The sequence below is a fragment of the Gymnoscopelus microlampas genome (assembly GCF_963454915.1).
Source record: "Gymnoscopelus microlampas genome assembly, chromosome: 2".
In the NCBI taxonomy this organism is placed as follows: Eukaryota; Metazoa; Chordata; class Actinopteri; order Myctophiformes; family Myctophidae; genus Gymnoscopelus; species Gymnoscopelus microlampas.
This window is the reverse complement of record NC_139939.1, coordinates 25,837,610-25,852,464: the sequence shown is the minus strand read 5'-3', so window position 1 is coordinate 25,852,464 and position 14,855 is coordinate 25,837,610. Positions and strand designations below refer to the sequence as shown.

The 14,855-nt window shown below is 46.3% G+C and overlaps 1 protein-coding gene across 2 annotated transcripts in view; it reads right to left on the bottom strand.

Moving 5' to 3' along the window:
- Nucleotides 1-14,396, bottom strand: part of fam184b (family with sequence similarity 184 member B) — a 20,799-nt gene extending 6,403 nt beyond the window's left edge. Inside the window, exons 1-11 of one of the 2 annotated variants that reach the window (XM_084082975.1) lie at nucleotides 13,885-14,396; nucleotides 8,098-8,286; nucleotides 6,829-7,482; nucleotides 6,112-6,247; nucleotides 4,708-4,859; nucleotides 3,832-4,377; nucleotides 2,762-2,869; nucleotides 1,731-2,029; nucleotides 1,343-1,493; nucleotides 547-690; nucleotides 1-3 (exon numbers count right to left, since the gene is read on the bottom strand). The exon at nucleotides 1-3 is cut by the window's left edge and continues 130 nt beyond it. In XM_084082975.1, the coding sequence (XP_083939101.1) occupies nucleotides 1-3; nucleotides 547-690; nucleotides 1,343-1,493; nucleotides 1,731-2,029; nucleotides 2,762-2,869; nucleotides 3,832-4,377; nucleotides 4,708-4,859; nucleotides 6,112-6,247; nucleotides 6,829-7,482; nucleotides 8,098-8,286; nucleotides 13,885-14,040 (2,538 nt within the window). In that variant the 5' untranslated portion in view covers nucleotides 14,041-14,396. The remainder of the gene's footprint in view (nucleotides 4-546; nucleotides 691-1,342; nucleotides 1,494-1,730; nucleotides 2,030-2,761; nucleotides 2,870-3,831; nucleotides 4,378-4,707; nucleotides 4,860-6,111; nucleotides 6,248-6,828; nucleotides 7,483-8,097; nucleotides 8,287-13,884) is intronic. The other variant, XM_084082976.1, reaches the window with a different exon arrangement.
- Between the last annotated feature and the right edge of the window lie 459 nt (nucleotides 14,397-14,855).

Sequence of the window (14,855 nt, the reverse complement as noted above, 5' to 3'; positions counted from 1 at the left end):
CTCCTTCAACACATAAACACATACATATTGTACTGTCTCTCTAACGCCTGCAGTGCAGTGCCATGGCATGGTTGTGTCTTTCCTCAGACAAAGACTGAGTTTGGGGCTCCTTCAACACATAAGCACATACATAATGTACTTTGTACAAGAGGTTCCATAAACATCCATTTACAACTACAGTACGTGGATGTGCGCACACACACACACACACACACACACACACACACACACACACACACACACACACACACACACACACACACACACACACACACACACACACACACACACACACACACACACACACACACAAACATATTGCCTTTCCACTCGCCCTGAGCTCTGCTCCCGGTATCATCAAAGCAGCTAAATTATTAATCACAGAGAAAACGTTGACATATGTGATTTTGTGTTTGTGTGAGTGTGTGTGTGTGTGTGTGTGTGTGTGTGTGAGTGTGTGTGTGTGTGCGCGCACGTGAGAGAGAGAGAGAGGGAGGGAATGAGAAGAGCGGGTACATGTGTATTTGTGTGTGTGCACATGTGTACCTGCAGCTGGTCCCTCAGCTTCTTGTTAATCTCCATGATCTCCTGGACCTCCTTCCTCAACCTGTCAATCTCAGGGTTGCCATGGCAATCATCCCCCAACCCCGCCCTCTTCTTCTCCATCTGTAATGCCATTTCATGACAAAACTGATGCAAAAACTAAAGTATGTAAGGCAAGGCAAGGCAAGTTTATTTGTATAGTACATTTCTGACACAAAGGCAATTCAAAGTGCTTACATAAGGCATAAAAAGGCACTCAGAGTTGGCACAAGCCTCAGATCCACTGGAAGTGTGTTCCAACTATGTGTGGCTTAATAACTAGTAAATGCTGCATCAGCATGTTTTTGTTTGTACTCTGGGAACAGTTAGTAGATGGGGTCCCGGATGAGACTTCTCAACGGTTCATAATTTAAAAGCAAATCAGTTATTTTGGCCATATTTTCACTCAAGCCATTGAATGGTTTAAAGATTATCACCAATAGTTTAAAATTCTATTCTAATCAAATGATATGAAGCCAGTACAGAGATCTGAGAATTTGTGTATTATGTTCAGTTTTCTTAGTTCCAGTTACTAGAACTACAGCCTGAATTATATCAGTATATATATATAATGTATATACATATACATATTTTGTCTTTTACCCCGTTATTTGTTGAATAGTCACTCTGTATGAGAGTGTACTGTACATGTATGCTAAATGGCTAAATTGTTGACTACTGAAGTTTTTCAAGCTCGGCTACATGCTTGTATCCTTAGTTTAAGCTTAGATTATCACTTGAATTTCTGGATGAGCCTCACCTGCGACTGCGCATCCGCTAGTTGGGTCTGTAGCTCGTCTTGTCGGGTCTGCAGTTCCTGCTCCCGGTCCTGCCATCGCTGTTCGCCCTCGGCAATCGCAGCGTTCAATTCTATTCTGAATTCTGCTCTGAGACGGTCCTCGCACTCCACCCTGCAAACACACATCCGACCAATAAGAATAAGAGAATAAGAGTCTGCCCGCCAGATGTATTATGGTTAAAGGTTTGCTTATAGTATATGCATTGCATACTTGTGAAAATACTTTTTGTGAAGTTGTCTGTCTTTGTACTGTAAAGGATTCTTTTTATGCTGTTGTTGGAAGGACGAGAGGAATCAAGAAAGTCAACGTTAAAGTAATGCAGTAGTACTGTAGTAGTACAGCCTCTACCTGATCCTGTCCTCAGTACTGCGCTGGCTCTGTTCCAGAAGGCTCCGCTCCGTGTTCAGCCGGCTCTGTTCCAGAACCTTCTCCTCTAGCCTGTGCTTGTCGGCCCTTAGAGAAGTTATCTCCCTCTGCTGCCTCTCCCGCAGCCTCTCTCCCTCTTCCTGTGTCCGGGCCAGTCGGGTCTGCGTCTGACGCAGCTGTCCCTCCAAGCGAGTGCAATGTGGTCCACATGGGGAAGGGTTTTCATTGGCTGCCTTGTCTTTGTTTTCTTGTTGTTTGAGAACCGACTCCAGCCTACAGATCTGAGAACACGGAAAGCCTTTGAGCGATGAAACTTTTGATCTTTTTTGCATTTTCTGCTTTATTTAGGTGAGTGTAGAGAGACAGGAAACTAAAGGCAGAGAGAGGGTAGATATCAACACATTCTCACTCCCACCTATGACATTTTGATGCCTGATCAGGTAACTTTCGCATCCGATACTGGCACAGAGGATGTCCTTTCTCTTGCGATGAAATGATCGTAACTGATTATTACCACCCTATCAGTATGCAATTCGGACGCCTATGAATCAGCAGAAGCAATCAGTTGAAGCAATGTCAATGTTTTTACTTGTTTTTAATGGCAACCTTGCATTGTTCTCAATCAGGCCCGCATTCTGTTGTCAGTCACGTGGGAGCACATGCCTCCCACAACGTCTATTTCAGACATTGTGGGAGCTCTATAGATCTATTGGACTACCCTGCACATTGAAAATTAAATTATGTTAAAGTTATACCCAGTGCGTTAAGAAGTGATACCAAGTGGTCCTGACCAAGTGTCCATATGTGACGAGTTGTAACATGCGAGACAAGACCGGAGTCGGATTCGAACTTGGGTCATCGCATCTTAGGAGGAACATGTAGTCAATGGACTAACTGGCTGGGCCAGGCACCAGGCACCCCGAAACGGATAAAAACTATTTAAAAATGGTAAATTCATGAAGATGAAATTGATCCAACATCCAATAGCGAGTTGGCGAACTTCAACCTCTCACCTCATTGGTGGCCTCCTGGAGCTGCGTCCTAAGCTCCTCCCTCTCCTTCTCCAAACCCCTCCGCACCTCCTCGTTGCTTCTCCTCTCCTCCTCCAAACGCATGCACACCTGCCAATCATGACCAACATTAACATATAATTTACAAAATTGTGATTTCTTCTCAACACGTAACTCCAGACATGACATACACCCACATATACACAAATATACAATAAATAAATACCTACTGTATGAATAAACTACTAGAAAAAAGCAGGGGCATAGAGGCACCTACTTAGAGAATACTTACTTACATTTCAGAAAGGGGCTCCACATTTTGTTGAATTTGCTTTCTGCTCCGCCAATGGTATGACATATTTTCTCAAGTTACATGCAGACATACAGTATATCTCTAATTCAGTGGGAGTGGCGGGGTGGGGCAGCATCTGAGTAAGATAGCTTGTCGAGCCAGTGGAGAAGCAAAGGCTAGAACATCCTGTTTTGTTTTAGGTAACTGTAATTCATCTGGGACACCACCAATGATGGCAGATAATGGATTTGGTTCAATGTGCCACTGAAGCGTTTCTGAAATGCTTCGGAAAACCAATGGGCCATACTACATATCCATAAGCCAATAAGGGGAAAAAAGAGGTGATGGTGAAGAGATAAGCTGAAGACACATTTCTTTGCCCACTTATAAAATTGAGAGATGGAGCTTTTCTACACACACGCGCACACGCACGCACGCACGCACGCACACACACACGAGTCTGTGTGTATAGTTTTTGTACCAGAGTAGCCCCTCACACATCTGATATAGTTGCTATTTTATACAGTAGCGAGTTATTACAAATAACGCTGTCCTGAACAGTCCAACATTTTTGTAACCACTGCCCTGAGAAACAGGTATGACATAAAGCAGTTTAGCTAACCTACAAAAAGGCCATAGGATTTTTTTTGTTTTAGTATCAAAATGATTATTGTTTTAAATGAGTTAGTGGTATGAAAACAGGATGGGTTTTCATATATATCTCAGTACCAACTGACTGAAACCCTGATAGAGTAAGACATGTGGATGTTGCCACACTGACCTCCTGGTTGGTCTTCCTCTCAGAGCTCAGAGCCTCCTGGGCGTTGTGGAGCTCTGCCGCGTGTCTCCTCATCACCTCCTCTATCGCCCTGCGTACCTGCTCCTTCAACCGCTTCCTGTCCTCCTCCGCCTTCTCCGCCAGCCTCCTCTTCTCCTCATCCAGCCTCTGCTGCAGGCTGGCCTTCTCCGCCGCCACCTGCTCCTTGCTCCCATCCAGCTGTGAGCGCACGCGCACCCTCTCCACCTCCAGCTCCCTCCGCAGCATCTCCACCTCCTCCTCTTTTTCTCTCCTCAGACGTTCCTTGATCTCCTCAGCCTCCCTGTGCAGCGCCTCCTTCTCCTCGTTTCTCTCCCCGCGCACTCGGGACCTCTCCTTCTCGAGCTGATCCTTCTCCTGCTCTCGCTCCTTCTGCACTCTCTCCTTCTCTCTCTCCAGCTCTCTCTGCAGTCTGTCCCGCTCGTCGTCTGCGTTCTTCTCCACGCGTCGCAGCTCCTCGGTCTGGGCTCTCACCATCTCTGAGCGCAGACTGGACAGGGCCTCAGCATGCTGCGCACGCGCCCGCACGCACGCACGCACGCACGCACGCACGCACGCACGCACGCACGCACGCACGCACGCACGCACGCACGCACGCACGCACGCACGCACACACACACACACACACACACACACACACACACACACACACACACACACTGCTTATTCAGTTTGCCTATAACAATATTGCAATATAATAAGCTTAAGTGTTTTTATATGCGTGTGTGTGTGTGTGTGTGTGTGTGTGTGTGTGTGTGTGTGTGTGTGTGTGTGTGTGTGTGTGTGTGTGTGTGTGTGTGTGTGTGTGTGTGTGTGTGTGTGTGTGTGCATGCATACTACCTGGCGTATCTGTCGGGCGTGGTCATTATTTCTGCCACTGCTCTGCATTTCCAGCTCTCTGCTCCTGCTCTGCAGACGACTCACCTGGCTCCTGAGCTCCTCTACCTCTGTACACACACACACCTCACAGCCACCGCGGCTCAGCAGCTCCTCTGACACACACACACACACACACACACACACACACACGTCGGACAAGGGAGAGCATGATGGCATAAATATTATGCAGTTGTGTTGTTATGTCATGTTCTGTTATATTATACAGTCATAAAATATGAATGACATGACACTGTGTGGATTTATGGCATTAAATATGTAAACACCACATGGTGCGAGGCAAAAATGATGCGTAGCTTGTGAGACTAGTTCAGGCAGACACACTCGGGAGGTTTACACACGTGTGCAGCTATATGTGGGAGATGTACTGTATGTGACGAGTCAAGCAGCTGATCAATTGGTGGTCTATTTAAGCTCACCTGATTCATTCCTCCTGTTGTCAGTGTTGCCACTGATGTTGTATGTGCTTAGTTTGCTCTCAGGACTACCCCAGCACCACCACTAGTAGGCTCTGCTTTCCCTAAGGGTTCTGTTTCCCCTGGGGGGTTTGTATATCTCCCTGCTCTTAAATGGCTGTCTGCTAATGTGCTGAGCAGGGAGTAATGTAGAGCAGAGCCTGAACACCAAGATCCAATATAATATTCACACTTATTTACATTTTATAAATATTATAAATAAATTTGTGAGTTATCTGACTGTAGTTTAGGGGTACAACAATGAATGGAAGCAATCGATTTAATCGAATATACAAAATAATATGACAGGTGTGTTGGTGGAGTATATTCATACACAGATCAAAGAATAAAAACACCTACACACTGTCTTTACTTATCCAATAAGGAAAATAAACTTTAATCACTCTCAACGTTTCAGTCAAGGACCCTTCTTCAGTACCATTTGTACATTGTGCAGGTGTTTTTATTCTTTGATCAATACAATTATCTATAAAATAATCTATAAAATAGCAGATAATAAAATAATAAAAAGAAAACACGCTTTTCGGTTATTCGATTAATCAAAATAATAATCGATATAACAATCTCTAAGAAAATAATCAATAGTTGCAGCCCTTGCGTAGTTATAATGAATATAGAAAACAATCTTAATTGGATGAGCACAGCTGAAGTGAACCAGTGTGATCTCCCTTTGGGTGGTGGAGAGAAACAGATGGATGATGCAGATAAACAGCTATCAAGGGGGACAGTTGCACGAAGACAGATGAACAGACAGGCAGACAGAAGGATAGGCAGGCCAGCAAACAGACAGATAGACAGACAGACAGACAGACAGACAGACAGACAGACAGACAGACAGACAGACAGACAGACAGACAGATAGACAGACTACCTGCTCTGCTCTGAAGCTCGTCTTCCTGCAGAAGCAGCCTCTCCTTGGCAACGGCTAGCTCCTCCTCTGCACGCTTAGCCCCGCCCTCTGCCTCGGAGACACGCCTCCGACCCAGCTCCAACTCTTCCTCCAGGTCCTGAGGAGAGGGATGAAAGAAAATAACGATGGTGACTGTGACACACGGATGGAGAGATGTTGGTATTGGGAAAGATCCAACAGGAACAGAGGGAGTGAAACGAAACCGAGAGTGAATTTTCAACATACTGTGTACGGGAGGAAGGAAAGAAAGAAACTGAGAGACCAAAAAAAAGGCAAAAGAGAGAAATGCTTTGATTGGGAATCCAGCTAGCCCAGCTGTGAGCGTCTAATGGTCCGCTGTGAGGACTTAAAATGTGCATGTCAACAGTGTTGTGCCAGCTGTCATAGGGGCTTCTAAATGGCCATGTGTGAAGCTGTAATGGTGGTGCTGCTGCAGCAAATGTATCCTGTCTGCACGACTCATTAGCAGACAGTGGGCAGAGGGAACTGCACTTAGAGAGGCCTGTGGTTGGTTGAGCAAAATCCTCTTTCTCTCTCTCTCTCTCTCTCTGTCTTTCCCATCAAGATGATCATTAGTCGGGTGCATCAGGGAGAGGCTGCTGAAGCATTTCAGTTGCCATCCACCTCCCTGCGCAGTACAGTACACAGTGTTCTAAAGTGACTATGAATGATAGATACCTGAATTCTCTCTTGCAGCTTCAGGGTGTTTCTCTTGCTCCCGTCGAGTCTCTCCAGGTGAGTCTCCACCTCGTCCTCAGCCCTCTTCACTCTTTCTCTGAGTGCACTGTGCATCCCTTTCTTCTCCTCCTCCTCCCGCTCCTCCCACCTCCGTCTCTCTTCCCTCCGTTCCGCCTCCATCCTCTTCCTCATCTCCTCTTTTTCCTCATCCAACGCGCTCATCTTCTTCTCCCATTCCTCCCTTTCTTCTTTCACCGCCCTCCTCTTCTCCTCCTCAGCTTGGTCCTTCACTTTCCTCAGAGCCTGCACCTCCTCTGACAGAGCTTCAACTCTTTCCGAATCCTCCCTCTCCCCAGTCTTTCTTTCCTCGTCGCCCCTTTGCTTCTCTTCTTCCTCTCGCTTCCTCTCCACCTCGGCCGCTTTCCTTAGCTCGTCGCAGTGGGCCTGCAGCTCCTGGACCTGGCCCCCAGCCGTCCCCAGTTCCTTGCCCAGCCGCAGGCTCTCGTTCTGGACAGTGTCGAGCTGGGATTTGGCCTCCTGGAGCTCCACCTGTGCAGCCTGGAGCTGCTCCTCAAAGCTCTTCCTCAGCTCTGCCTCTGCCTCGCGCCCCCTTTCCTCAGTCTGCGCGCGGAAAATGTCAAAGTCTGCCTGCACCTGGAGGCACAGAGGAACATGTTGTCTTTCACATACAAATGGTAAATTGGGCATTTATATAGTGCCTTTTTATCCAAAGCGCTTTGCAATGTGCATTACATTCTCCAATTCACACAACTCTGGAGGAAACCATGGAAGGCACCAACCTGCTTATCTGGAGCAGTTAGGGGTCAAGTCGCCTCGCTTAGCCAGACGATCAGAGATCTACTACTTCATACATCTGGTGAAATGTAAATTCATAGAATGGGCTTGGATGCCAGAGAAAACCAGCGGTAACAAACCTACACCCAGTGCTTTGAAAATCAATCCTGATACCTTCCCATAGGAAGGAACACCCTAAAGTCTTTGCATTATTGCTGTAATTTTTAGGGGCTAACCAGTTTTAGCCCCTATGTTGAATTTAGGTGAATCAATAGGCGGAGATCTCTGATTGTCTGGCTACACACACAAGACTGGAGAGGTTAAGGGCACTTCGACACTAACCCAAGGGGAGCTGGGGATCGAACCAGGAGCCTTCCGATTACCAAGAGGCTGCTCTCCCTCCTGAGAACACTGCCGCATGCAAAGTGTCATCCAGACACAGAGACAGACACAGATAGATAGAGGCACACATACCTGGGCTCCAACTCTATGCTGCTCATCAAGAGACTCCTGGAGCTGTAAGAGGCGTGTCCTAAGCACTGATCCATCCCCTTCGTGACATGTCTCCATGATGATACGATGCAACTCTTCCTGGTGGGCGTGGTTTATGGCCTGCAGGGCTGCCTCTTGCTCCTCATTCTTAGTATTCAGAGAATAAATCACCTGAGAGAGAGAGAGAGGGGGAGGACAGTAAAACTGGGTTGCACTAAAGTGTGTAAAGCGATAGATTAGCTTTTTATTTATTTCATTTATAAGACATAACTTTCACTTGTACAATGTCACTCAGTCTATATCTATAAATGCGCGAAATCTCTGCCCGTCCGTCCTTCCCCCACATATCTCATGAACCATCCCACCATGGGCATAAAAGAGACGCAGATGGGTACAACGGGTACTCGGACAACGGGTACCACAGGTACTACGGGTGTTACATAACAGCAGGACGCGCATGCGTTCCCAACGGGCATCATTACCAATGGTAATCATAAAGATAGACACATTTGAGCTCTATCGTTTAAAGCTACTGAAATAGCCACACTGGTCCTTTGGACAGCTGTGCTGTTTAACTACTAAATCGTTCATTTCAACTACGTCTGTAACAATAATACTTTAGGCTAATTATACTATATGCATCCTTATCTCTACACACATATTCACTGTTGATAGACCATATACAGTATATTTATTGATAGACTACACATATATTGATTAATTCAGAGACCCTGTGTAGATATCTATTGCATCTGTTTTATTTGTATTCATTTATTATATTTATTTTATTATATGTTAAACAAACCATTCAAATTAAAAAGGTTTTGTGCTGTAAGTGACCTCCATTTATAACAAATTGGGACAAAAGTAGGGCCTGACAAAGAACACAAAATGTTCCAGATGCAGCAATTTGGAACTTATTTCAGTGAATAAAACATTATTTTATCAATCTGTATGGTAGAGTATATTAATACAATATAAGTAACACAAGTTTGGTGGTTGGAGGTGGTCTCCCTGCTCTTAAAAGAAAGAAAGAACTGTAAGGGTAGAAACTCTACTGGTTGACGCGATATTGAAGCTCAACGGGCAATATCTCCCCGGCTTAAGTGGGCATTTTGTCTTAGCTCAGCAGTAGAAAGTTTGGCCCTGGAGTCGGAGTGGTTCGAATCCGGGATAGGACATAAATCTTACCGATTGCAGCTTTAATAATCCCTATAATGCCTTGACTACAAAAATATACCAGTGGAACACTGTGTGAATCCACTGTAACATAAGATGGTTGACACAACATGTGCCAGGCTTTATGCAGCCAAACCGTAATTCTCCTGCCTGACAGCATGTGTGAGGTCTCTGAACTGCGTCCGTTCCATGTATAGTATGTGACCAACATGTGAAATACACTGTTCCACTACACCACGTCTACAGTGTCATCATCTTCCCTTACTGATACTGACGTCTCACTTACCCCCTCGTAGGAGTACGTGACTGTGGGTGTACAGGGGACACAGAGGCTCGTATTTTAACCAGACGCCCCTCTGTCTGCAGCACACAGCTGGCACAGCACTGCCGGACATTCCCTGTGTGAGTGCGTGTGTGTGTGCATGTGAGTAGGTTGGGGGGGGGGTGTCACTGTCTCTCTCCTGATCCCATCACAGCTCAGGCGTCAACATTGCCCCCCCCCCCTTCAGTGTATTCCACATAACCCCATCCCTGATAAGAATGATGAATGACAACGCCCCAAATACCAACCGCAGAGTCCCCCCTCTCTCCAGTCAGTCAAACACTTGCATGTCATACCAGACTATCCAATCACGTCATAGCTAGTGAACTTTGGCCCATGAACCATGGTCCATGACGTATGACTCAGTGGAATGGAGGGGGGGCGCCAATTTGAGCACAGCCTTGAAGGCCAGTGTGTGTGTGTGTGTGTGTGTGTGTGTGTGTGTGTGTGTGTGTGTGTGTGTGTGTGTGTGTGTGTGTGTGTGTGTGTGTGTGTGTGTGTGTGTGTGTGTGTGTGTGTGTGTTTGTGCGCGCGCGTGTGTGTGCGCGTGCGTGCGTGCGTGCGTGTGTAAACCTGGCTGTTCTGCTCACTGTAGAGAAGGAGGGCCTGCAACCAAGAAGAAGCGGTTTGATTAACTGCTCCTGCAGACTGAGAGACAGGCTGTGATTTTGTATCTAGTCTCGCCCAAACTCACGTTTTTTGAGCTAAAAAATCTGTCATTTTAGAGGCTATATATTCATGTCAAAAATATATTACTGTATTGTGGAACTAGGAAGGTATGGAAGGTTAACATTGGGCACAAACATGTCGTGTTATTACTTAAGCCCTATATAATTTGTATGTGATAGTATATATAGTGAAAATAATTTAGAATGACGTTTTTTTTTTATATTTGCTATGACCTGCTCAAAATATTAGGCACTCCAGGTTGAAAGTGTTTAAGGTCAGGATTAACCACTTGAGCCCTAGCATCCCTATTCTGGGGGAAACATTCGTCAAGAATAGCAGATCTACAAGCTGACAATGCGGTGCAAAGCGACACATAGTGTGCTTGTAGATCTGCTATTTTTGGCAAAGAGATTTGGTGTAGATGAAAGAAAAAGATCCTGTGCAACTGTAAAACCTAATTTATACGCTGTCTCGCTTGAAAAACTGTTATTTATGGCCAGGGCAGACGTACAACAAACTATAAATTAAGCTTTAATCCTATCTCTAGATTCCCTGTATCGATCTTGCAGGTCGATGATGTTATTCATGTTGCTTCACAGGACCGTAACCCTGCCTATTGACAATAACTTCACAGTCAGCAAAGCATAAAATGAATATTCTGTCCACAGTAAGAGAGCCCAAACTGGGCTTTTGTGACAGGAGTGCGATGTTGACGCTTGGTATACAGGACGGACAGAGAGGTGAGATCTAAGATCACACACACTCTCTTATGTGCCTCACCTGTGCAATGCATACGTGCATACGCATGCACAGTGCACACGCACGCACGCACGCACGCACGCACGCACACGCACACGCACACACACACACACACACACACACACACACACACACACACACACACACACACACACACACACACACACACACACTCACACACACACACACACACACACACACACACACACACACACACACACACACACACACACACACACACACAGGGAGAGTGTAGTCAGTGTGCTGGATTAAGCAGAGAGCATTATCACAGTGCAAGCCAGATAAGCAGAGGGAATCACATGAGCACAGAACTGGACCTGACTGTCAAGCATCACACTTCAGCATAATACGCTCTATCCCTGTGTCTGTGCGTGTGCGTGTGCGTGCGTGTGTGTGTGTGTGTGTGTGTGTGTGTGTGTGTGTGGGTCTGTGTGAGCATTCGGAGCAGCTGGTCCGTTATGTCCAGTTCTCCTTTCTTCCCTTGGTTTGTCCGTTCCGCCATGTAAACACAATCCAGCATGCTACTGGTTTATCTTTAGCAGCACCCTTCCACCAGGGCAGACCCTTCTCACAGACAGAGAGGAGGGGTTAGTGGATCGTGTATGTTGAGCACAAGTAGGGATATAAGAATGGATGGAGAGAGAATTTAGTGTATGTGTGTTTGTGTGTGTGTGTGGGTGGGTGGGGGGAGGGGTGAGTGGGTGAAGAGGTGTATTAAGGATATGCCCGTGCGTGTGTCTGTATATATATATATATATATATATATACTTGTGTTGTGCGTGCACTTGAGTGTGCGTGTGTGGGAAGTGAGTGTTATTAAGTATATATAAGGTTACCACCACTGACCCACTTCCACCCCCACACCCCCCAAACTATTCCACATCCAATCCAAAACACTCAAATAAACCATGTGTCACATGGCCTGCAGACACAAGCTCAGAGGAAATACTTACAGTACACAGAGTATCTGATTTGACCATTCATCATGAGGGCTGATCAGGGGTGTCGATGTTATTTAAATGGTTGTCAGAGTGCGGGAGAGAGCTTTTTGGATGACTTGGATGATTTTTATTGTTTTATTTGGATCCCCATTAATAGCTTACGGCTTAGTGACTGCTAATCTTCCTGGGTCCACTTTTTTTTTTACAAAGATAAAATCAATGTACACACAAAATATACTCCACAATAAAGCAAAATAGACAGAAAACCTTCACAACAATAAGCTAAATCAAATCCATGCTAAATCAGTACACACTAAACATTCAACTCAAACAATAAAAGCAAAAGCAGATATGAGACATAACTAAAAACTAAATGAATAACATGTTAAATATCATAAGACTTTTTTTTTTCAATATATCACAATGCTCAACTTAAAATGTGTGAACTCAACTAAACAGAGGAATTACATTCAAGTCATATGGAAAAGTTTAATGGCAAAAAACTAAGGAGAGATAAGACAGAAGGTGCATGAGAGTCAATGCAAAGGAAAGCAAGGTAGAAAGGGCTGGGCTGGCAAATTTTATGTCATCCTTAACAAGCATAGACACAAGTGCTGAGCCCTCATCTGTGATATCTGTGTGTGTGTGTGTGTGTGTGTGTGTGTGTGTGTGTGTGTGTGTGTGTGTGTGTGTGTGTGTGTGTGTGTGTGTGTGTGTGTGTGTGTGTGTGTGTGTGTGTGTGTGTGTGTGTGTGTGTGTGTGTGCGTGCGCGTGTGCTAGTAAAAAGGGAGAAGAACCTCAGATGCCACTTTAAGCAGGTTTGCACACAAATTAAAAGCACATACTGCAATACATGCATGCAAGCTTTTTCCACACACACACACACACACACACACACACACACACACACACACACACACACACACACACACACACACACACACACACACACACACACACACACACACTACACACACAGGTGACCACAGGAGAACACAGGAGAATGAGATGTGCATAGTCATCAGTAATTGTCAGATCCCTCTTCAACAAGCCATGGGTCATGGCTTGCCTCTGTAAGCATTATTGTTAAACAGGGGCATGCAGGGGAGAATCCATTAAAGAGCTAGAGAGACCTACTGCTGTTGTTAGGCATACATGCACTGCACATTGATGTGTAGGCTACACTTGCAAGATAGATAGATGTATCATGTATGGATGGCTGCATGGATGGATGCATGGATGGATGGATGGATGGATGGATGGATGGATAGTTAGATGGATGGATGGATGGAGGAACACCTATTGGATTTCATGTAGCATTCCAGGAGAGCTCAGAGCTGTAGTCTTCAATTGCTGAGCCTCAGAAACGGTGCTGTCACACAGTGATTAACAGCCTATCTGGTAGTCAGTGTATAGTGGGCCAGTCACGAAGAGAGCACACCCAACTTCTCATTTGGGGAAGGGGAAAAAAGGACAAGAGGGGGAAAATGATGTGAGGATGCTAGCTTTTTTTATTGGCTACACCTTTGCCCGTTGAGTGCCTATAATAAACGGAAAGGACCAGTCGTGAGAGACTGGGTGCCAGTGTGGACACTAATGAACATCACATTAGTCAGACTGTCAAAGTGACAGACTGAGAGTGACTATCCAGGCCAAGTAGCGCATGACAGACAGGTCCCATGGCGCGCCTGCCTGTGTAACGCCCGGGATTCGAACCCGGGTCTCCCGTGTGGAAAGCCTATACATCTTAACGGCTAGACTAAAGGTAATTTTCTATAGACTGAGGGAGATATTATATTTTTAGCTCGTCGGGCTGAGGCTGTGTGTGAGCCACTCTGCTACACCTGCTATCCCCACCATGTCCCTGGCTGCTCTTACCTTGGTGAGCTGGGCTATCTTCTTGCACATTTTGCTGTGCATCTGGTAGTCGTACAGCTCCTGCTCGATGTTGGAGGGGAAGTCTGCCGCAGTCCCGCTGACGACGGAGCCCGGCGGCCCGGGGGGCTGCGCAGCCTTGCCGGCGCCTGAAGCCATAACCAAACCCCCAGGGGGAACTTCCCACTAGACGGGGACAGACAGTCACAACGATCCCTCTGCTGCAAAAAAATAAAACAATCCCCCACAACAAAACCCTTCAACTTTCACTCGTGCATCTCAGTCCTCCGCCGATGAAGACACCACCAGACCCCCTCCTGTGAAAAGCAACGCAAGAGAATCGGTGGGAAACATTTGGTAGTAAATCGGCGGGGCTCTCCTCGTGCGTTCCGTCCACCCCCCCGCTGCTGTCCGCCCGGTGCTAGCGGAGGTCACAGACTGGAGTTCCATCGGGGACGCGCTCGCGCCGACCGACCCTCTTCTCTGCTGTCAGCCGATGTTTTTTTTTAATTCTGAGAGGGAGCTGCCGGAGGATGAAGGCATGTGTTCCTGTTCCAACCACCTGTCTCGCGGTAGAGCGGAGGGGCGGAGAGGGCGTGCGTATATGGAACGTTACCGGAGACAGCGCACTGCTGCAGTGCTGCCCCGCCCCTCCCTCCCGGTGCTGCTGTATCAATGGTCGTATCTCCACCAGGGTCTCGTTCTATTTAACTCGATCTGCCACACATACCCTGAGAAACTGGCACATATATGGAACATAAACGTGCTGATCGTCGATTATGATCTGATAAGAAGAGCCAACAGACAAACGTGATACAGAAAAATCCCCCAGTGTCCCCAGTTGTGTTTTTTTCGGGGACATTTCTGAAATTCTGAATAGCATATTCAGCAGTCAGTCATCATATTAACTACGATCAGCTACATGGTGGCTGATGATGGTACGGTTTCATGCACCTGCACTTGCCCTTTATTTG